Raw genomic sequence first — 24,737 nt, 5'->3', positions numbered from 1 at the left:
AGCGCCTGCTGGCTCTGTTGGTTAGGCATCGGACTTTGGCTCAGGTCACAACCTCGAAGTTCATGAGTTTGAGTCCCGCATTGGGCTCTGTGCTGACAGCTCAGAGCCTGAAGCCTGCTTCGGATTCTTTGTCTCCCTCTCTCTCTCTCTGCCCCTCTCCCACCCACAAACTATCTCTCTCAGAAATAAATAAAACATTTAAGAAATTAATTGGGAATGCAAGCTGGTGCAGCCACTCTGGAAAACAGTATGGAGGTTCCTCAAAAAACTAAAACTAGAACTGCCCTATGACCCAGCAATTGCACTACTAGGCATTTATCCAAGGAATACAGGTGTGCTGTTTCAAAGGGATACATGCACCCCAATGTTCATAGGAGCACTATCAACAATAGCCAAAGTATGGAAAGAGCCCAAATGTCCATCAATGGATGAATGGATAAAGAAGATGTGATTTTATATATATATGTGTGTGTATACACACACACACACACACACACACACACACACACACACACACACAATGGAGTATTACTCAGCAATCAAACAGAATAAAATCTTGCCATTTGCAACTACGTGAATGGAACTGAAGGATATTATGTTAAGTGAAATTAGTCAGAGAAAGGCAAATATCATATGACTTCACTCATATGAGGACTTTAAGACACAAAACAGATGGACATAAGGGAAGGGAAGCAAAAATAATATAAAAACAGGGAGGAGAACAAAACAGAAGAGACTCTTAAATATGGAGAAGAAACAGAGGGTTACTGGAGGGGTTGTGGGAGGGGGGATGAGCTAAATGGGTCAGGGGCATTAAGGAATATACTCCTGAAATCATTGTTGCACTATATGCTAATTTGGATGTAAATTAAAATTAAAAAAAATGAATAAAGTACTCATGCATGCAAGAAATAAATAAAAAATTAATTAAAAATGCAAAGACATATCAATAAATATGAAATTTAAAGGCTTGATGGAAAATCTGCCTTGCTGGTTAAAGAGATAAGGGAATCTCTTAAAAATGACCTAAAGGGGGGCGCCTGGGTGGCTCAGTCGGTTGAGCACCGGCTTCAGCTCAGGTCACGATCTCACCGTCCGTGAGTTCGAGCCCCGCGTAGGGCTCTGTGCTGACAGCTCAGAGCCTGGAGTCTGTTTCGGATTCTGTGTCTCCCTCTCTCTGACCCTCCCCCATTCATGCTCTGTCTCTCTCTGTCTCAAAAATAAACGTTAAAAAAAAATTTTTTTTTAAAATGACCTAAAGGAAATTTTAGGAATAAAAAGTACATATCTGAAATGAAAAATCCAAAGAACTCCAGTACCAAAAAGGAGTGGCAACAAAGATTTAGCCACACAAAAAACAAGATAAAGAAAATAGAAAGAGCAAACTCTAAAGTAGTTGAGGATATTGAAAATTTGACTTTTTTAAAAAAATGTTTATTTTTGATAGAAAGAACATGGGCAAGGAAGGGGCAGAAAGAGGGAGAAAGCGAGAATCCTAAGCAGGCTCCACGATGTCAGCACAGGGCCCAACGTGGGGCTTGAACCCATGTACCATGAGATCATGACCTGAGCTGAAATCAAGTCAGCCACTTAACCAACTGAGCACCCAGGTGCCCTGAAAATTTGACTTTCAAAGAAATTAGTGATCTGAGTAGCAAGTTGGAGGAAGCTAAAGTGTACGCTACAAACCAAGGTAAGGAACTGTCCCATGATGAATCACAAAATCACAAAGTCATGAGAAGTGTGGAAGAAGCCATAAGCAATATAGTGATGGATGCAGAGATTGCAGCACCTTGCAGAAGTAACAGGAGAGAAAGAGAGATTGAAGAGGATGAAGTGGTCAAAGAATAACAGGAAAAAAAATCCCTCAGAATTTAAAGAACAAACAGAAAATTCTAAAAAACCTCTGGTAAAGATGAAGGAGCAATACTCATGGCAGCAGACTTTTCATCAGCAACGATGGGCATTAGTAAGCAATAAAGTAATGTCTTCAACATCCTAATGGAAAATGATTTTGAACCTAACTTTCTAAGCCAAGTTAAATTAGCATTTAAGCATTAAGCATGGTGAAGTAAAGACATTTTCAGATATGCAAATTTACCAGCCAAAAATCATTTATAAAAGAATGACTGAAAGATACATGCCCACAAAATGAAAAAAAGGAGGACGATATCGGACTTAAGAAAAAATGGATAAAACTCTACCAGATTCAACGCATGGAGCTAGGGAGGAAATCAAACAAATAAAAAAACAAAACAGTAAAATAGATCAATGAAGCTGGTTCTTTGAAAGAATTAACAAAATTGACAAACCCCTAGCCAGTTTGATCAAAAAGAAAAAGGACGCAAATAAATAAAATCAAGAACGAAAGAGGAGAGATCACAACCAACACAGAATACAAACAATAATAAGAGAATATTACAAGCAATTATATGCCAATAAAACGCACAATCTGGAAGAAACGGACAAATTCCTAGAAGCATATACACTACCAAAACTGAAACAGGAAGAAATAGAAAATTTGAACAGACCCACAACCAGTAAAGAAATCGGATTAGTAATCAAAATTCTCCCAAAAAACAAGAGTCCAGGGCCAGATGACTTTCCAGGGGAATTCTACTAAACATTTGAAGAAGAGTTAACACCTATTCTCTTAAAGCTGTTCCAAAAAATAGAAATGGAAGGAAAACTCTTTCTATGAAACCAGCAATACCTTGATTCCAAAACCAGACAAAGACCCCATTAAAAAACAGAACTATAGACCAATTTCTCTGATGAACATAGATGCAAAAGTCCCCAACAAGATACAAGCCAACAGGATCCAACAATACATTAAAAATATTATTCACTATGACCAAGTGGGATTTATACCCGGGATGCAGGGCTGGTTCAATATCTGCAAAACAATCAATGTGATACATCACATCAATAAAAGAAAGGAAAAGAACCACACGATCTTTTCAATACATGCAGAGGAAGCATTTGACAAAATACAGCATCCTTTCTTGATAAAAACCCTCAAGAAAGTAGGGATAGAAGGAGCATACCTCGAGATCCTAAAAGCCATATATGAAAGACCCAACGTTAACTATCATCCTCAATGGGGAAAAACTGAGAGCTTTCCCCCTAAGGTCAGGAACAAGACAGGGATGTCCACCCTCACCACTATTATTCAACGTAGTATTGGAAGCCTTAGCCTCAGCAATCAGACAACATAAAGAAATAAAAGGCATCCAAATCGGCCAGGAGGAGGTCAAACTTTCACTCTTTCCAGATGACATGATACTCTATATGGAACACCAAAAAGATTCCACCAAAAAACTGCTAGAACTGATCCATGAATTCAGCAAGGTCACAGGATATAAAATCAATGCACAGGAATCAGTTACATTCCTGTACACCAACAATGAAGCAACAGAAAGAGAAATCAAGGAAACGAGCCCATTTACAACTGCACCAAAGCCCATAAAATACCCAGGAATAAATCTAACCAAAGAGGTGAAAAATCTATATACTGAAAACTATAGAAAGGTTATGAAAGAAACTGAAGAAGACACACACACAAAAAAGGAAAAATATTCCATGCTCCTGGATAGGAAGAATGGTGTTAAGATGTCATTACCCAAAGCAATCTACATATTCAATGCAATATCTATCAAAATAGCACCAGCATTCTCCACAGAGCTAGAACAAACAATCCTAAAATTTGTATGGAACCAGAAAAGATCCCGAATAGCCAAAGCAATCTTGAAAAAGAAAACCAAAGATGGAGACCTTACAATCCTGGACTTCAAGCTGTATTACAAAACTGTAATCAAGAAAATATGGTACCGGCACAAAAACAGACACTCAGACCAATGGAACAGAATAAAGAACCCAGAAATGGACCCACAAACATATAGCCAACTAGTCTTTGACAAGCAATGGAATAAAGACAGTCTCTTCAGCAAGTGGTGCTGGGAAAACCAGACAGCAACATGCAGAAAAATGAACCGGGACCACTTTTTTACACCACACACAAAAATAAACTCAAAATGGATGAAAGACCTAAATGTAAGACAGGAAGCCATCAGAATCCTCGAGGAGAAAGCAGGCAAAAACCTCTTTGACCTCGGCTGCAGTAACTTCTTACTCAACACATCTCCGGAGGCAAGGAAAACAAATGCAAAAATGAACTATTGGGATCTCATCAAAACAAAAAGCTTCTGCACAGCAAAGGAAACAATCAGCAAAAGTCAAAGGCAATTGATGGAATGGGAGAAGATGTTTGCAAATGACATAGCAGATAAAGGGTTAGTATCCAAAATCTATAAAGAACTTCTCAAACTCAACACCCCAAAAACAAATAATCCAGTGAGGAAATGGGCAAAAGACATGAATAGACACGTCTCCAAAGAAGACATCCAGATGGCCAACTGACACATGAAAAAATGCTCAACATCACTCCTCATCAGGGAAATGCACATCAAAGCCACAAGGAGATACTACCTCACACTCGTCAGAATGGCTAACATTAACAACTCAGGCAATAACAGATGTTGGCGAGGATGCGGAGAAAGAGGATCTCTTTTGCACTGCTAGTGGGAATGCAAACTAGTGCAGCCACTCTGGAAAACAGTATGAAACTTCCTCAAAAAATTAAAAATAGAACTACCCTACAACCCAGCAATTGCACTATTAGGTATTTATCCAAGGGATACAGGTATGCTGTTTTAATATGAAATTTATTGTCAAATTGGTTTCCATACAACAGCCAGTGCTCATCCCAACAGGTGCCTTCCTCAACACCCATCACCCACCCTTCCCTCCCTCCCACCCCCGCATCAACCCTCAGATTGTTCTCAGTTTTTAAGAGTCTCATGGTTTGGCTCCCTCCCCCCTTTTTTTTCCTTCCCCTCCCCCACGATCTTCTGTTAAGTTTCTCAGGATCCACATAAGAGTGAAAACATATGGTATCTTTCTCCGTATGACTTATTTCACTTGGCATAACACTCTCCAGTTCCATCCACATTGCTACAAAAGGTCATATTTCATTCTTTCTCATTGCCACGTAGTGTTCCATTGTGTATATAAACCATAATTTCTTTATCCATTCATCAGTTGATGGACATTTAGGCTCTTTCCATACTTTGGCTATTGTTGAAAGTGCTGCTATAAACATTGGGGTACAAGTGCCCCTATGCATCAGCACTACAGGTATGCTGTTTTGAAGGGGCACATGCACCCCAATGTTTATAGCAGCACGATCAACAATAGCCAAAGTATGGAAAGAGCCCAAATGCCCATCAATGGATGAATGGATAAAGAAGATGTGGTACACACACACACACACACACACACACACACACACACACACACAAAATGGAGTATTACTCAGCAATCAAAAAGAATGAAATCTTGCCATTTGCAACTACGTGGATGGAACTAGAGGGTATTATGCTAAGTGAAATTAGTCAGAGAAAGACAAATATGACTTCACTAATAGAAGGACTTAAGATACAAAACAGATGACCATAAGGGAAGGGAAGCAAAAATAAAAACAGGGAGGGGAACAAAACATAAGAGACTCTTAAATATAGAGAACAAACAGAGGGTTGCTGGAGGGAATGTGGAGGGGGCATTAAGGAATCTACTCCTGAAATCACTGTTGACTATAGGCTAACTTGGATGTAAATTTAAAAATAAATTATTTTTAAAAAGCTTAATGTTAAAAATGAAAATAAAAATGAGATCATGCTGCAAAAAGAATAAACATTAAAAAAAAAAAAAAAAAAAGGATCATGAGACACAGAGGATAGACTCAGAAGCTCCAGCATCCATTTTGACAGGAATTCCAGAAAAAAGATAATGAAGAGCATGGAGCAGAGGAAATAATTAAGGAAATAATTAAGGAAATAATTAAAGAAAACTTTCCAGAGGTAAAGAAAGATTCAAGTTTTGAGAGGATCAGTGCTTTCCAAGTAGCTAGTAAGACTGACAAAAACAGACTTGCTCCTAGACACATCTCGGTGAAATCTTGGAATTCCAATGATAAAGAAAAAATCATAAAGGCTTACAGAAAGAGAGAACGTACAGAGGAACAAGAATCAGACTGATGGCAGACTTATTGGATACTCTGGATGCTAGAAGTAAACAGAGCAAGATCATAAAAGTTCTTCAGGCAAAAGGCTTTAAACCTAGAATGCCATACCCAGCCAAACTGGCATTTGACATTGAAGGTAAAACAAGAACATGTTTTGATACCAAAGCATCCACAAAGTTTATTTCTTGCATCCCCCCCCTTTGCTAAAGTATATACTCCAACAATTCTTTCAATCTAGGGTGACTATAAATACACACAATATACATTATCTTCTTCCCACACCAAAAGTAAACAAGGAAAACTGGAAAATAAAATGTCACATTTCTACCTAGGAGGATGGACAGCTAAAGTAGTTGGGAAGTAGGGGAAAAGCATGTTATAGATACTACCCAGATGTTGGGAAAGTTAAAGAGTATACTAAAATTAATGTTAATCATAGCAGCTTCTGTAGAAGTAGACTTTCTGAACTATAGACAGAGGTGGGGTTAAAGTAATAAAAAAAAAAGCACAGGAAAAATATGGCAGGATAAATAGAAAAAAAATGCGAAACTTGAACTCTTATCAAGAAGGTATTTAATTTTATCATATGTATTAATGTGAATCTTGAACCTTTATATTAAACCTTTTCTTTTAAAAAAAGATATACTACAAAGCTGTAATAATCAAAACAGTATGGTACTGGCACAAAAGTAGACACATAGATTAATGAAACAGAAGAGAGAGCCCAGAAACAAACCCACACTTATAGAGTCAATTACTCAGTGACAAAGAAGGGAAGAATATACAATAGGGAAAAGAAAGACTCTTCTATAAATGGTGCTGGGAAAGGGATGGCTATATGCAAAAGAATGAAAATGGACTACTTTCTTCCACCATACACAAAAATAAACTCTTCCACCATAAACAAAAAACGGATTAAAGACCTAAATGTGAGACCTGAGAACATAAAACTTCTGGAAGAAAACATAGGCAGTAAGTCCTTTGACACTGGTCATAGCAACATTTTTCTAGATAGGTCTCCTAAGGCAAGGGAAACAAAAGTAAAAATAAACTATTGGGACCACACTACAATAAAAAAGCTTCTGCACAGTGAAGGAAACCATCAATAAAACAAAAAACCTACTAAATGGAAGAGAATACAATATTTGCAAATGATATTGATAGGGAGTTGATATTCAAAATACATAAAGAACTTCTATAACTCAACATCAAAAAAAAAACCAATCAAATTTAAAAAATGGGGGGGGGGCATCTGGGTGGCTCAGTCTGTTAAGCGGCTCAGGTCATGACCTCCAGGGTTCTTGGGGTTGAGCCCTGCATCTGGCTCTGTGCTGATAGCTCAGAGCCTAGAGCCTGCTTCAGATTCTGTGTCTTTCTCTCTGGCCCTCCCCCACTCACGCGCGCTCGCGCTCTCTCTCTCTCTCTCTCTCTCTCTAACATTAAAAACAAAAAAGGGCAGTGGACCTGAATATACATTTTTCTAAACATATCTAAATGGCCAACAGATCCATGAAGATGCTCAGCATCATTAATCAGGGAAAAGCAAATCCAAACCACAACGAGATATGACCTAATACCTATCAGAATGGGTAGAATCAAAAAGACAAGAAATAACCAGCGTTGGCAAGGATGTAGAGAAGAAGAAACTCTTAAACACTATTAGTGGGAATGTACATCAGTGCAGCCACAAGGGAAAAAAGCATGTTGGTGGGTTCCTCAAAAAGTTAAAAACATAAATACCACGTGATCCATTCATTCCATTACTGGGTATTTACCCAGGAAAACCAAAAACACTAATTCAAAAAGATACATTACACCCCTAGGTTCCCTGCATTATTAGAATAGCCAAGATATGGAAAACCCAAGCGCCCACTGGCGGATGAAGAGGCAAAGAGAAGGCGATAAAGGTGGCCCCTCAGGCTCCATGGTGGCGGCCAGTGGCGGCCGCCTGAGTTAGGCTTCGTGGAGGTAGGGCCCACGTGGCAGCCGGCAGTTCCCAAGCAAGGTGGGAGGCGGGGCTGCCAGGGCCGGAAGAGCTGGCCTTCTCGCTACAGCTCCACCCAGCTGCCGACCGCGCCGACGCCTTCCGCCGCGGCCTCTTCCTCTTCTGCTGCCGGGCGCCACCATGATGCGCAGGCCCACGCAGCGGGCAGCCGCGGTTCCCGGGCCAGGACCGGGAAGGCGGCGCTGGTCTCGCACGGTAGGGGCCAGCCAAGGTGAAGGGGGCGTGGCCCCCCGCAGTGCCCGGTCTCCACCCCCACCCCGCTCCCTTGCGCATTCTGGGCCCCAGCTTTTGAGTTAGACAATTGTTTTTAGAAATCAGCTACCTTGGAAAAATGACTTTTACACATATGAGCCACCTTCTGAGGACACCTCGTCCAGAGACAGGTGAGTCTGTGTGCCTCCAGCTCAAGTCTGATGCTCATCTCTGCAGGGTTTGTGGCTGCGTAGGCCCCCAAACATGCTCCAGACGTCCCAAGGCACATTATTGCACAAGGAGCGTCAGACCCTTAGACTGGAGACTGGGACATAAGCAGGCTTGCACACAATCAGATTATTTGGACAGAACAATTCCAGACCACAACTTTTTTCCAGAATTTGGAATCATAATAGAAACAAGATGAGATTACACCTGAAGTTGTTGAAAAAGCAAATGAATCAGAAATTATGGGAACCATGAGTACCTGAAGAATTGGATTCCATGGCAAAACAAAAATCCAAGGAAGATAAAATTTTCCATAAGCTTAAAAATAAAATAGCCCTTGAGGGGCGCCTGGGTGATCAGTCGGTTAAGTGTCGGACTTTGGCTCCAGTCATGATCTCGCGGTCTGTGAGTTCTAGCCCCATGTCAGGCTCTCTGCTGACAGCTTGGAGGCTGGAGCCTGTTTCCAGTTCTGTGTCTCCCTCTCTCTCTGCCCCTTCCCTCACTTGTGCTGTCTCTCTTTCTCTCTCAAAAATAAAGATTTAAAAAAAGTAAAAATAAATAAGTAAAATAGCCCGTGAGCCAGAACAGATTCTCAGATATGGCAGAGGGATTGCACCCATCTGGATCTTCGGTGAAAATATCCCTCAAGAGAAGGATATTCCATATTGCCCCTGTGGTGTCAAGAGAACAACATATCTGCATTCCAGGTCATGTGTCGGCTGCTCAACTACCTGAAGGCTGACGGACTGAACACAAGTGTCAGTGGGGTGTTCGGGTTGTCTTCACCTGGGCAGAAAGCTGTAGACTGGGGATTCACCGCAGAGAGGAAATTGTTTGGAAGAGAGAAAACAGACACACACCAAAGAGGTTATAAAGCCTTACAAATGCTCATAATCTCTTAAACCCTGCAATTCCATTTCTAGGACTTTGTCCTAAGGAAATAATTATACCACAAAGATACTGTTTTAGGGGAGTTTACAATGTGTAAATATTCGTGAAACAAAAATGTCCAGTGACAAGTAATTAAAGAAATTTTGGTGTATCCCTACAGCAGAAGGAATGCAGTCTTAATCGTACAGACCTATGTGCACATACAATAAGACACAGGTTTAAACTGACACCAAGATATTCATAGTATGTTCCTATCTTTGTACAAGTACTTACACATGTGTATGTCCACAGAAATATGGAAAGATACATACTCGGTGTGAACTAATTATGAATGGCAGGACTCGGTGAAGTAATCCTTTTACCTATGTTTCTTTCTACAGTAAAAATGGGTGAATTGCCTATATACACACACACACAACCACACACATATATATACACACATGCAATGGAATATTACTCAGCCATAAAAGAGGAGATCGTCCCATTTGCGACAACATGGATAGACCTAGAGGGTATTATGTTAAGTGAAATTGTAGTCAGAGAAAGACAAATACCACGTGATTTCACTTATATGTGGAATCTAAAGAACATACAAACACTCTTAAATACAGAGAACAAACTGGTGGTTGCCAGAGGGGAGGTGGGTGGACGAAACAGGTAAGGGGACTGAGAGATACAAACTTCCAGGTATAAGTCATGGAGATGAAAATTACAGTCCATAATATTTTAACAACTTTGTATGGGGACAGAAGCTGACCACATGTATGGTGCACACTATACAACTGTCAAATCACTATGCTGCACCCCTGAAATTAATAGATGTTAACCATATTTCAATAAGGAAAAAAGGCTTCTGGCTTATTTTTAATTTTGGCATTTGAGAGGATAAATGCCAATGATCGAAAATGTCACATTCCCAAACTACACTAGTTAAGGCATACAGGAATAGAGCAGTCAAGGGGGGCAGGGGGAGGGGGTGTTATTTTATCATCATCAAACTGCTAATTCTTAAAAGGAGACCAAGGTTACCCTTTAAGGCAATTTAACTTTTGAGCTCCACACTGCCTCATTTCAACATCATCCAATTACTTAACTATCTTCTCCAGACCCTCCCCCACCCTAGCTGCTTAGAGTTCTTGGTTCCTTCCTGGAATTTCTCCTATACTAGCTTCTGACAGGCAGTGACAGCTTCCCAGCACTTGACAGTAGATGAGCTGGACCCAAAACCTGCCAGATGGGAGAGGTCTGTTTCAGCGAAAAGGAGGGACACAGAGAAGAACACATGTATGCTACACCTAGATCACCTCAGACCACGATGGCCCGATGTCCTGGTCCAGAGAGCCGGGCGGCAAAGGCTCCAGACTAACCTCCACCCCCAGGAGTGCTGTTGGCCCATTACATAGTATTAAAACAAAGACAATAGGGCTGTCAAGGAACCAAGCATCCAAGGTCCTAGCACTGTCTTGACACCATCTAGCTGTGCAATCATGACCAAATCCACTGTCCCTCTCTGGGTCTCTTTTCTACATATACAGTGAGCGTTAGAACCAATGGTCTCTTCTAAAGGCCCTTCTAGCTCCATCACTGGGAGACTGAGACCCCTCCAAAGTGGGGCTGTGGCCTCCTGCTGGCACTGCACGCACCTCCCAGCAGAGGGAGTTCCCAGATCACTAACAGGAGCCTCCTCTGCCAGCACTGCTGGCTTAGAGCACAGACCCCTGCAAAGGAGCCTGTTGTCCTCCAAAGGTAAATACAGGGCAGTCTACATCAGTGAGGGGTGACCCTGTGTTACCAGTGCAGGAAGAAATCCTACCTAGTCATCAGGATAATTAAATGCCATACACGTAAGGGCCCAAAACATGTTAATACTATGATTAAAAACAAAGCATGTCCACCAGCAAGTGCCTTACACGCTAGACTCCCAACAATACCCTTGCAACTTAGATCTTTAAAATGTACTGTCCTCTCTCTCTGACCCTCCCCCGTTCATGCTCTGTCTCTGTCTCAAAAATAAACTTTAAAAAAAATTTAAAAAAAAAGGGGGGGGGCGCCTGGGTGGCTCAGTCGGTTGAGCGTCCGACTTCGGCTCAGGTCACGATCTCACTGTCCGTGAGTTCAAGCCCCACGTCGGGCTCTGTGCTGACTGCTCAGAGCCTGGAGCCTGTTTCAGATTCTGTGTCTCCCTCTCTCTCTGACCCTCCCCGTTCATGCTCTGTCTCTATCTCAAAAATAAATAAACTTTAAGGAAATTTTTTAAAAATGTACTGTAAATTATAAATGTGGCACCCAAACACCTGTCCACACAGAAAAGCCTTCACAGGAAAAAGAAAATCCTACCACAGCAGATTCTACATCTTTGATAGACTGACTGAGGGACGTTTAATTCCAAAAGCTGAGAATTTTTCATGTGGTTAAATACCCTCCTATGACAGAGACAAAAACTGAGCCCAGAGCATTCACAGCACTGTTAAGAGGGTGCCAGAGGTAGGCAAATGGGTCCACTGTTCCCATGGTGCCTTCCCAATGTGGCACGGGGTGTGGGGTGGGGAATGGAACATGTGGTCAAGGGTTGCAGTCGGGTAAGGGACCGACCCAAAGGCACTCAGCAGCCAAGAGGCCAGTGGGGCAAAACCTAGGCAGCCCTTAGTTTCCCCTACTCCTGGACCAGGACCCTCCTGGGGTCTCTAACCTGGAAGCTGGTGCCTGCACTTACTAGCGTCTATAATGCACGGTCTATAGCCTTCCTCGTTAGCCTACCTTGGTCGACCCTTGGTTCATCAGAACTGTGACTTTCTTCACAATTAAGGGAATGACAGGATGACAGGTGGCAGCCCACTTGGTGTGTTGAGCCAGGAGGTCCCACTGGATAAGAGGACAATGGGCAACCCACCCCTCTTGGCCTCTCCACTCCCAGGAGCTGCGACCCATTAGAAGAATCAGTACAAGGGGCAAGGGTAAACCAGGGTTCTCATCTGGGAAATAGCATCCCAGCACTTCTCTGCCCCTAAAATAACACAGGAACCTAGAGAACCAAGTTACTACGCATGCACTTCCAATTACTGACCTCAGGCTGAGCAAAGGTAATCTTTCTAGAGAGTGGCTTGTGTGTTACAGGCACAGCCCAAGAGTACTTGTGCCCTATGGGGCTGCAGTCAACTCTGGGGCTCGGCCCCAGTCCAGCCCACCATTCCCTGGCAAATCCTAGGGCCCCTCCTTTCCTTTTAGGGCTGCAGAAACCATCAAATATCAGTCTCATTTACCAAAGACATTTCTAAAGGGTGTCCTCCTTCCTGTCGTTGGCAATAATAAGGGCAGTAACTGGGATTTCCCTGGAGAGGTGGCACAGTGTGATCCGGGACTGCAAGGGCTCTGCAGATTGATTGCCAGGCTTGGAGTAAAATCCCATATCACCTGCATATCCCAGCCGTGTGACAATGGACAAGTGACTTCAGCTTTGAGCTGTGAGGGTTTCTGGCTGTAAACTGAGGACATTCCCACTCTGCACCCTGACTCAAAGTTTTACTGTAAGGGAACTACTCTACCTTCGGCCGTTCTTGGAACACAGTATTACACATCCGTTAAATGGATCCACTCCAAGGCGAAAGCATGTTGCTTCTGGAGTGACAAAGGTAATCTTTTCTTCGCCCTTTCACCGGAGCTCACTCGTAGCAGGTACTTGAGGAATAGAGGATGAGGTTTCCCCTGGAATTACCTGCGGCCCCCGCTGTAAGGTCAATGGCAGCTTGAATGGCAGGACTGGACTTCATGTTTGCCCACTCCTCTGCTGGGCTCCGTAGAAGGCAACTCTCTGGAGCTTATGATGGGTGTCTCATATCCCTGAGAGGAGACAAGAGCTCTCCGTCAGTGGGGCCTCTGCAGCTCACCATCTACTGGGACCTCAACTTCTGGGAGCCAGGAGATCAGCTCTACATTTCTCCAAAGAAAGGCAGTCAAAAATGTCAGTGCAGCTTAGAAATTGGCCTCCCCTTCTCCCCACCCACTACCTCCTCATAAAAAACTCACAAGTCAAAAAATGGAGTATCAATGCTATAGCCACTGGTGGGAGGGGTGGGGGGAGGGGCATTTCAACCGACCTTTCTGAAAAGCCTACAAATTAATGCCAAATACTAGACACCCAAGCCACATCGAACTAGTTTTTCAGAGCCCTAAGTGGAGCTATCAGTCCACTAGGCTCAGCTCTAAATTCAGACAGCAGCCTGTGTTGGGTCCCTAAAAGGAAGTCACGAAACGGTAGGTCTGTAAAGGAATGGGTTAGGAGCACCACAGGGTGACACATGCCTGGGTCTGAACGCCTGCTCTGCCACCTGCAGTGTGGCCCCTTGGGCCCCTAAAGCTAGGGGTCCCCACATATAAAAAGTGAGTAATAGAAGTATTATAATACAAAGGCAATCACAAATAGTGACATGGGACAGGTGTTCTTAGAGCTATGAAGCATGGCACCAAACATGATCATCATAGTCCCTTCCAGAGTTTCTCAACCATAAACGTATACACAAATCACCTGGGGACCTCGTGAAACTAGATTCTGATGAGATAGGCCTCACGTGGGACCAGAAACCTTACCAGTCATGACGAGCTGCGAGATGAGGCTGATAATGACTGAGCCCCCAACCACATTTTGAAAAGTAACACCTGGTCAATTGTGTGCTCAATTTGCTTGATAAGAATCACTGGGGCACTTAATACTCAGTTACCCAGGCCTCTGTGCTAATGATCATGATTCAGCAGGCTTGTGCTAGATCCCAAGAAGTTTGGAAGGACTAGAGTTTACTCCTCTGCCTTTACACAAAAATCACCTATTGCAGAGGGAGGGACTTTATAAATAGGGATTAAAAAAAGGAAAGGTGGCTCATTGACAGAGTATTAAGATAACCAATTCAGCAACCAATTCTGTGTGGTTTTCAAACCATGTAAGTGACTTATCTGTGAATAACAAAGAACAATTTTTATTCATCACACTAAAGACCTTTGTGCTCATCAGGCCACCTCTCAGAGGGTGGTGGGCCAGCTGGATCATTAATGAAGGCCAATGTCAGCCTAAACATCAGCAGAAAAGAATTTTATCCACTCACAAGTTTAGCCACTTGGAGCATGTTGCCAATGACCAGACACTAAGAATCTTGATTTCTTTACCAAAAACTGCAACCACAAAAGCACAGTACTGGACTTGAAAAAGCAACTAAGTTAGACAAGACATGGGTGTTGTGTTGACAGGACTGGAGAGGCAGGATCAATAACTAAAGCTTATGAAGTGGGAGGAGCCTGGCTGGCTCAGTCCGTGGAGCAGGGGACTCTTGATCTCAGGGTCTTGAGTTCAAGCCCCACATTAGGCATAGGGATTAGTTAAGAAAAAAAATAAAGCTGGTAAGGTGGTGGCCATCCGGTACCTCGAGAAGGATATCAGGGTCCTAATCCAATCTCCTCCTTTTCCAGATGGAAAACTGAGGCCAGTAAGCAAGGGCTTTTCCAAGGTTTTATAAGTAGTCAGTGGACTCAACTCAAGTCTTGCCTTTTGGGTCTGTGCTTACCAACCAGTATTTAATTCCACAGTATTCCAACCTGACCAAAAAGGAAAAAAATAAACATTGAACCCTGCGTTTTAGAGGAAAAATGGAAGCACATGGAGAAAAGAGTCACACAGGGCCCAACCAACGTGGCTTCTCAGAGTGGTCAATTATTTGGGTGTGGACATTTCTTAATTCACAAAGAAAGGCAGGCATAGACCGTACTGTGTCATCAGTGTGAATTCAACCCCTGCAGGTAAGCCAAACTTAAACACGTTGAATCCTACAAATAACGACTTCTAGATTAGGACACTAAACAGTGATGGGAACAGACCAACTCAGAACGCGTGGGCAACGGACTTAAATTATTGTGTAACTTAAGAAGGCTTCCAGAAGTCTTGAAGAGGACATACGGCTCGGCCCGAGGGAGGCAAGACTCATTCCTGAGCCTGTTGAAAAGCTGAATCCTTTCAGCGTCCCTTTACCCCTCCTGCAAAGGACACGCGAGCCCGACTCCAGGAGAGACAACAGAAACAAACAGGCCTTCTCTCGTTCCCTGGGGAAATTAATTTCTCGGTCGGGAGAATCCTCTGGGGTCGCGTTCTCCGCCAGGTAACTCCGCGCACTGAGGAAAGACTCCAGCCTCGGGCCAAAGCTGGCGCGAGAGGAGGCCGCCCGCCCGCCGGGTCACCAGAGCCGGGGCACCTGGCGCTGCGATGCCCACCCGTCCGGCCGCTGGGACGCCGGCCAGGCAGGCGCTCCTGCTCCGGGGCTCGGGGTCCTGGCGGGCACAGGGGCAGCTCAGGGAGACCGCTCCCAACTTTCTCTCCCCAGCTTCAGCGTTCGCTGACTCTGCCCCCAACAACCTGCAGGAGTCTCCCATTCATAAGCGCCTCCGTCCCCCACCCCAACCCCCACCCCGGGCTGGAGCACCGGCGGCGCGGCGCCCGGAGGCCTGATGACACTCGGAGGGAGCAAAGGGGGCAACGTTCCCAGCAGGTGAGCACCGCGGGGAGGAGGCCGCGGAGCCCGCGAGTCTCCGGCGAGCCCCGGCCGGCAGCTCCCGCGGGTCCCTGGGCACGTGTGCGGCGCGCCGGGCCGCGGACCCCTGAGCCCTGCCCGGCTGCCGGGGAAGGTCACGCCGCCCGGGCGCGGAGGCCCGCCCGCGTCCCGCTCCCTCCTCCCCGCGGGCTCCCTGCAGCCCGGAGCGCCGGCCGGGGCTGCGCTCACCGCCGCGCCGGCTGGCCGCGTTGTGCTCGGGCTCCGCCGCTGGCTCCCGGCTCTGCCTCCGCGGCTCGGGGCGGCCGCTTAACACTCGCGGCGGCCGCAGGCCGGCCCTTCGCCCCGCCCTCCCGCGCGGGAGCACACGGGGCGGAGACCCCGCGGGCCCAGGAGCGCCCCGGCGGCGGCGGCGGCGGCGACGGCGGCGGCGGGGGGCGGGGGAAGCGGAAGTCCGCGGCGGAGGCGGGCGCGCTCGGGCCGCGCAGCTCGCGGGTCCCCGGCGCCGGGAGCGCGGGAGCGGGCGGGCAGCGGTGTCCGAGTCCCGGTTGCCTTTCTTCTTCCAGGTTCCCGGGGCCCTCGTGAGAGGCAAGACCCCAGTTGGCCCTCGGGGCGGGGGCTGGGGGTGTCAGGAGTTAGGAGGACCCACTCTTTAGGCTGGGTTACCTTGGTGGGACTCAAGGCCTCGATTTTAAACTATAATTGAAAAAAAAATAAAAAAAACTATAATTGAGTACAAAAGTACTGGAAACTGTAGTGATAAAAACACATTCGTTTACTGCCATAAACACACACACACAGTTTTTCCCATTCTGCCTACCGCACGGAATTCCACTTTCACCAATGACATTGGAGAAAGTACACCCACCGATGAAAGCTAGCTGTCAGTCGGCCTCTCTGATCTTTTAGTTCTAATGAATTACAGGCTATTTCTATGGCTCTCCGACATTTTATGAAAAAGCACTATTCAAGGAATCTTTTATACTGGGAGTAAAGGAATTTTCTCTAGTGTCCTAAACCAAAGAGCGAACACCTGCTCCATTGGAAACAACTTGGTCTAGCGTTGCTTCCAGCTGCTGAGTGTAACTCGGTCATAGCCTTCCTATTCCTTTGGTTCCGTCTTCATGCATTTATTCTCATTTTCCACAGTTTTCTTCCTTAAACCATGCTGTCTTTTTCTTTTACAATCTGTGTTTGCCCTGTTTGGATGTGGCATGTGGCTAATGCCAATGTAAGTTAAAGTGATGGGGGCAGGAGGCAGGGACTCAAATATTCCACGTGACTTGTGTTAGTGCTTAAGGTGAATGCAGGAGGGACTAGACCTTCCTGTGGTAGGTGGTGCCATGAAGGTACCAGACCCCTGATCAATGGGGGCACTCCTCAAAACAGCACAAATCTGACTTTTCACAGAATCAGCACTTTAGAAGTCAAACTTCTGAAACAGAATGCAATTATAGAAACAAGCCAGGGAGTTTGAAATACTTGTCCAAAGTGGCTTGTGACGTAACTGGTGGGAAGCAGACTAAGGAGCAGAACCTGGAGTTAGAACACCCCATAGGACTAAGGGACTTTCAGTATCCCCTGGTCCAGTGGCTTTTGCAAACTAGAATGAGGTCCAAAGGAACCCTAATTAAGGGCAGATCCAGATCCGCAGTTACAGATTGGAAAAAGCACTGAACCTGGAGCCAGCATACTTGGGTAAAAATCTGTATGACTTTTAATGAGCCATTTAACCTTTTCAAACCCCGGCCTTCACGCGACAGCGTCACGGCCTCTGATCTCTGTGATCCTGGAGGAACAGTCCACCACATGGGCCACTGCTGCTTTGGGAGCCTGCTGGGGCAATCCACCGTGAGGGCAGAGGCTTCTCCAGTTCACCGCATGCACCCTTGCTGAGCGCCCAGCCAGTCTCATGCTCTGTCCTGTCTCCCTTGAGCCCCTTCTTCTACTCTCACAAAGGCTATTCCAGGCTCTCCTCACTCCTGCTACATTTCTTCTCTCCCTCACCTCTCCTCAACAACCTTAGCTTCCATTTATCCCCGTGAACTTAAGAGAAACAACCAGGAAACATTTGTGCAACATTTTAACCCCTAATTTATGAAGTTACCTTTTTTGCACAAACTCTCATCCGATAGCCTCTGCCCTGTTGTCTTCCTTGCTGTATCCTGGTGCCTTACCCCGTGGCTGGCACCAATGATGCTCGTGAAGGAAAGTGAGGCTCAACACTTGCCCAAATTTATATAGGTACTAATGAAAGAGCTGGGACTCCACAAAGTTCTGTCCAATCTGAAGTTGATGTTCGTAACTGTGACCCTCCACAGTAATACCTCCCAGAAGGCTTCCTCTTAAAAGCCAGAGGGTTTCAGGAACCAGTTCTTTCTCCTGAAATAAGTCTCCCTGCATGATAGTGTATAAAATCACCTCCGCAGCTGAAAATCCCTCACAGGAGTGGCTCCTTCTGTTATCTTTGCTTTAGGAATAGAGGCACAATTACAAGGTGTTGAAAAGCTTAACAGCTCACAGAAGCTGAGAGAGAACCGATTGGAAAAAAATCACCTGCTTGGCATTAAATCATGAAAGTGACCGCGCGAACTTTGTTCTGAGGGTAATTCCCCAGGAATCCGATGGCCTCTTGAGAACAAGGACTTTAGATTCTTGCATCCCTGCTGTCAATATAGGTAGGTTCACCCAGTGGCATCTCAGATCTGGGTTCCAAGCAACAAGCAAGTCGGTGCACTGACCCCTTTGCTCCGGTGGTTGTTTGCTGCGCTGGGGATTGTGTAATCCAGGGGCATTAGTGCAGCTGACAGTGTGCTGAGGGGGCAGGTGTAACGCAAGTCAGAGGTGAGGGGACAGAGTGGCTAATGTGGAGAAGGGAGACTTTGCTATTTCAACAGTATTTCACAATACACTAGTTAATGATACCAAAAGGAGAAATAATTTCATTATTTACAGCGTTTTGGCCCTAATACCATGTGGATGTGTTTGAACAAAGTGTTCGTTGGAGTTGCAAATAATTCAAAAATGTAAATCATCTCTGATTCAAGGGTACTTTTAATTAATGAGAATGAAGAAAAAATGCTTTGGTTACACAACTCCCATTACACAAATCCCATTGAATACGGTTGGCTGCTGATGTAACATTTACTGAAGACTCTCTCAAATCTTTTTTGGAATCAAGTAGAGTTTGTATTTGCAAAAAAACATGGATTTGGATTTTTTCATCTATGTGGAATAAGAGGGTACTTTGTATCCCATGAAAGATTTTGTTAAGACAATATTTTAAGGGTGGGGGAATTTCTTTTTTGTCTTTTCCTTGACAGCTTTTAAGGGTATAAGAAAGAAAGAAAGAAAGAAAGAAAGAAAGAAAGAAAGAAAGAAGGGAAGAAAGAAAGAAAATCACCTGAGATGTATATTTCACGAGTCTTAGATTTGAATTTGTCACATAAATATTTTTAAAGGCATAATTTATAATAGCAAAGACTTAGGATAAATGCCCATAAATGGATACGATTCAATGGATCATCAATAAGAAGAAATACTATGACATAATTTAAAAAATAATTTTCTTAAATCATATGTTTTAGGGTATATTTGGCCACAAGTAAAAGAATGCCCAACTACTATTAATATATTTATTTTGCATATAAAAAGAAATCTAGAAATAGGAAGTTCCAGAGTTGGTTAATTTAACGGCTCAAAAGTATCTCGGTCAGCTTCTCTGTGATTCTCTTGACTCATGATCACAAAGTGGCTGCCATAGCTCTATTACACCTTCACATGCAACACACAAGGGCAGGAAGGAAGCCTTCTCCATATCCTTTTTATCACACAAAAAATCCTTCCCAGAGTTCCCCTGTTACGCTTCCCCTTGTATTAGCCCAGAACTGAGTCTCATGCTTGCCCAAACATAAACACTGGGAAGAGAATGGAGTTACCATATTGGTTTAGAACAGGGGTCAGCAAGCAAACTTCTGAAAAGGACCAACCAGCCGGTAAATATTTCAGTAAGTATTTTGCAGGGCATGCAATCCCTGTCACATCTATTCAACTCTGCTGTTGTAAACAAAAGCAGCCACAGACATGGTAAAGAGGTAAGTAGGTTGTGTTCCAATAGAACTTTTTTAAAGTTTTTATTTTTCTTTTCCAGTTTTTATTTAAATTCTAGTTAACATACAGTGCAGTATTGGCTTCAGGAGCAGAATTTAGTGGTTCATCACTTACGTACAACATCCAGTGCTCATCACAACAAGTGACCTCCTAATACTCAGCAATTGCACCACTCTTTATTTACCCGAAGGATACAAAAAGAGAGATTCGAAGGGCTCCAGGCACCTTGGTGTTTATAGCGGCGCTATCAATAGGCAAACTATGGAAAGAGCCTAAATGTCCATCGACTGATGAATGGATAAAGAAGTGGTGTATATATACAATGGAATATTACTCAGCCATCGAAAAGAATGAGATCTTGCCATTTGCGATGATGTGGATACAGCTAGAGTGTACCATGCTAAGCCAAATAAGTCAGAGAAGAACTTTATGAGCATTGAAATTTGAATTTCATGTAATTTTACCTGTCACAAAATATTATTTTATTTTGCTTCTTTTCAACTTTAAAACTTTAAAAAACATTTTGTACGGTTCGGGCCATACAAAAAGAAATGGCAGGCCAGATCTGGCTAGCAGGCTTTGGTTGGTCGACCCCTTTTTTTGACCAATGATGACTTAAGCACTTGGGACTGTGTGAGAGGCCCACCTTGCCTGAAACATCATCGCTGCAGACCCAGGTGGGAAGGGGAGGGCAGATTTCTATTAGGTAATCAGGAATCTCCCCCAAAGCATAGTAAGCATATGGGGAACTGCTTAGGGATATAATAATTTTTAAAGAGCACACTGTATGTCCCCATGGGCTGCAATTGGACAGTCCCAACAATTTCTACCTGTTGAACCCCCCCTGCTATTTACCAAGACCTGTACTAGACACAGGCACCTCAAAAGCCTTTTCATGATCCCTAGTTCTCCCAAACAAATCCGTTCACTGCTTCCTATCAGTAACAAATGTTCATTTAGCACTGATTGGCTCTGTGTCAACCCACACTAAGTGCTGGAAATACAGAAATTAAAGAGACAATTGCTAGCCTCAGAGAAACCTCCATCCAAGGAGAGGAGGAAGGAACACAGAATTTGGGGAGGATATGCAGCGAGAGGGGTGTGGGTAGCATGGCATCCCAGAGAAGGGAATAAATGATGGAAAAGAGGGTTTCAGGGGAGGCCCCCAGGGGCCCCCCATGTCAGGGTGGGTTTTGAAAGACAAATGGCCCCTTAGGAGGAAAGCCTGTTGATATGTCACTCAGAACTCTTAGTTGCCATCAACAGAAGCCAGCTCTGGAGCACAGGAACAATTTATTAAAAGGATACTGGGTGGGGGCGCCTGGGTGAGCGTGGGACTTTGGCTCAGGTCATGATCTCACAGTTGGGTGAGTTTGAGCCCCACATTGGGCTCTCTGCTGTCAGCGTACTTCGGATCCTGTCTCCCTCTCTCTCTGCCCTTCCCCCACTTGCACACGTATGCACATGTACTCTCTCTCAAAAAAAAAAAAAAAAAGACAAAAACGAAAAAAAAGGATGCTGGGTGACTTTCACCATCTCTGGATGAGAAGATGGAGTACCCTGAAGAACTTCTTGAAACAAATCCCAGAACACACCGCAGAAGTGTTCCACCGTGGAAACCGCGGCGCACCTCCTTCAGAGCTTCTAGATGTTGTAGTCTGTACCACTGTCCCTTTTGTGCCAGGGCCTCTGCGTGGGAACTATTGCTGGGCACCTTTGCCGCCAGTTTTGCCTGACAGGTCACTGCCACACCATGTCCATCGCCTTGTCTAGCTCATTTCCAAATTGATAAATCACGTAGATGCCGCTGATGGATGGAACCTGAGTCACGTGCCTGTACCCGGACCTGCAAAGGGGGCTGGGAACGCGAGACTTCTGGCTTGTCTTGAAGAGGAAGGAGTCACTTGGCAGGAAACTCCCTGAATGTAGACAGGGCTTTAAAACAATGCCAAGCAAATGAGAAAGAATGAAATCCTGCCATTTGCAGCAACGTGGATGGAACTGGAGGGTATTATGCTGAGTGAAATGAGTCAGAGAAGGGCAGATATCGTATGTTTTCACTCATGTGGATCTTGAGAAACTTAACAGAAGACCATGGGGGGAAGGGAAGGGGAAAAAAATAGTTGCAAACAAGAGAGGAAGAGAGGCAAACCATAAGAGACTCTTAAATACAGAGAACCAACTGAGGGTGGATGGGGGGGGCACAGGGGAATATGGGTGATGGGCATTGAGGAGGACACTTGTTGGGATGAGCACTGGGTGTTGTCTGTAAGCAATGAATCATGGGAATCTACTCCCGAAGCCAAGAGCACACTGTACACACTGCATGTTAGCCAATTTGACAATAAATTATATTAAAAAATAAAAATAAATAAAACAATGCCAAGCAGCCAGAGAACATGACACATGTCCACTTCAGACAGGCTGAGCATTCCCATCAGAGGTGTTACAAAACGAAATTCAACCAAGTGAATCTGAAGACCTAATTGGCTTTAAGTAATTCACGAATCAGGCAGCATTCCATCTGGCAAGTAGAGGAGAGTTCCGAGGAATTGTGCAAAATGGAAGGTTTCTATAGGAAGAAAGGTGTCGCAAGAAGTTACTTGCAAAAGAAAAGAAAGGATTGTTTCAGCCCAGGTAATCTTCTTCTATGGGGAAATGGAACAGTAGGGTTTAACATGGAGACATCACCTTGCTAGTGCTGATTAGGAAATTTCATATTGACTGTTGAAAGGTCACATTCCTGGGATAAGCTGAGACTGTGATTAAGTCTGAGTTTGCTGTCCTGGGGGGCAAATGATTCCAGTTGGGGCTTGTTGGATGTGTGTGTGTGTGTGTGTGTGTGTGTGTGTGTGTGTGTGTGTTTAACAGAGGAGACTGCGTGTCCAAAGGCAGCAAAGCAGGAAGCAACACAACTCATTTGGAGAATTGCAGCAGTCTGGCTCTGAGAGGTGCTGGAAGATTCAGCCGGATGGGTGGGAGGAGCCACCTGCTGAGCCCTGAGGGCCCCTGTAGTGGAATCTACTTAGTGTCCCCTGCTAAGGCACGAGAACTGTGACTTATTCCTCACTTGGCCTGGGCTTTGCCCATGGTGGGTTTTAAGGCACTCTCGTCAAAATGAATTGTTGCAGGGGCGCCTGGGTGGCTCAGTCGGTTAAGCGTCCAACTTCGGCTCAGGTCACGATCTCGCGGTATGTGAGTTTGAGCCCCGCGTCGGGCTCTGTGCTGACTGCTCAGAGCCTGGAGCCTGTTTCAGATTCTGTGTCTCCCTCTCTCTCTGACCCTCCCCCGTTCATGCTCTGTCTCTCTCTGTCTCAAAAATAAATAAACGTTAAAAAAAATTTTTTTAAAAAATGAATCGTTGCAATAAATTTGTTGGATTGCATCACTGTCATACAATTTACCACGATGAACATTGTAAGTGTCTGGGATCTTCTTTCCCCACAAATGGGCCTATCTGCAATGGATACTTTTCTATAGGCTAATTTGTTTTAGACATGGGAAGTATGTAGTTACTAACTCTTAGAGGCACCTACACATTCTTCACTGATACTTTCATTTAGATGTCAGATCATAACCATTTTTGAAAATAGTAAGAATAAAATATGGCTTGAGAGCCAGAACGAACAATAATCTTTTTTTAATGTTTACTTATTTACTTTTGAGAAAAAGAGAGAGAGTGAGTGGGAGAATGCCAAGCAGGTTCTGTGCTGTCACCAAAGAGCCCAACATGGGGCTCGATCTCCCAGTTAGAAGATCATGACCTGAGCCGAAGTCAGGAGTCGGATGCTTAACCGACTGAACCACCCAGGTGCCCCTTAAAAAAGGAAAGCTTTAGGAGCACCTGGGTGGTTTAGTGCGGAGCCAGCTTGGGATTCTCTCTGCCTTTCTCTCTCTCTGTCTCAAAAACAAGTAAATAAACTTTTTTTAAAAAGAAGTCTTTATATTATAGTGCCAGGGATGTTGTATCAACTGATCACTTGTATATTGTATATTGTAACTGGTGCTAAGACTCTAAGAAGAGGTGCTAAGCCTCATGCCTTCTAGACAGAGCCATGATGAGTGAATAGCACCGCCTCCTCGTAGGGTTGACCGAGAGGTGGCACGACCCACTGCCTTCTCACGCATCAGCCCAGCTGTCCTTGTCCAGGCTCCACTGTCACAGTCTGAACCAGGGGAGAAATGGATCGGGTGGCAGGGACATGTTTGTCATTAGTCGTAGACAAACTGAGAGGTGCAGGGAGAGTGCAGGGTGCTTGTCGAGATGCCTGTCCTTCCCCTCACAAAATCATGTGGGTCGCCAAAAGATTGCAGGGAGGGGTGGGAGGAATAGATTGAGAAGTGCAAACTTCCAGTTATCAGATCAATAAGCCACAGAGATGAAAAGTACAGCATAGGGAATAGAGTCAATAATGTTGTAATAACGTTGTATGGTGACAGACAGTGACAACACTTGAGTGTTGTGTGAGGCATAGCATTGTCAAATCACTATGCTGTACCTCTGAAACTAGTATAACACCGTATGTCAACTACACTTCAATAGTAATTTTTTTAAGTTGTTTTAAGTTTATTTATTTATTTTGAGAGATGGAGTGCACAAGCAGGGGAGGAAGGGGAGAGAGAGAATCCCGAGCAGGTTCTGCACCGTCAACGCAGAGCCCGATGCAGGGCTCAAACTCATGAACCATGAGATCATGACCTGAGC

General features: G+C 44.6%; 1 protein-coding gene across 5 annotated transcripts in view; it reads right to left on the bottom strand.

Moving 5' to 3' along the window:
* Positions 1-24,737, bottom strand: part of SLC25A15 (solute carrier family 25 member 15) — a 63,555-nt gene that overhangs the window by 20,762 nt on the left and 18,056 nt on the right. For 2 of the 5 annotated variants that reach the window (XM_007099422.3, XM_042961564.1), the window contains one exon: positions 13,111-13,235. In XM_007099422.3, coding sequence (XP_007099484.2) covers positions 13,111-13,165 — 55 coding nt within the window. In that variant the 5' untranslated portion in view covers positions 13,166-13,235. The other 3 variants (XM_042961514.1, XM_042961653.1, XM_042961722.1) reach the window with 3 other exon arrangements.

The sequence above is a fragment of the Panthera tigris genome, chromosome A1 (genome assembly GCF_018350195.1).
Source record: "Panthera tigris isolate Pti1 chromosome A1, P.tigris_Pti1_mat1.1, whole genome shotgun sequence".
NCBI lineage: Eukaryota > Metazoa > Chordata > Mammalia > Carnivora > Felidae > Panthera > Panthera tigris.
This window is presented reverse-complemented; position numbering and strand designations above follow the sequence as displayed.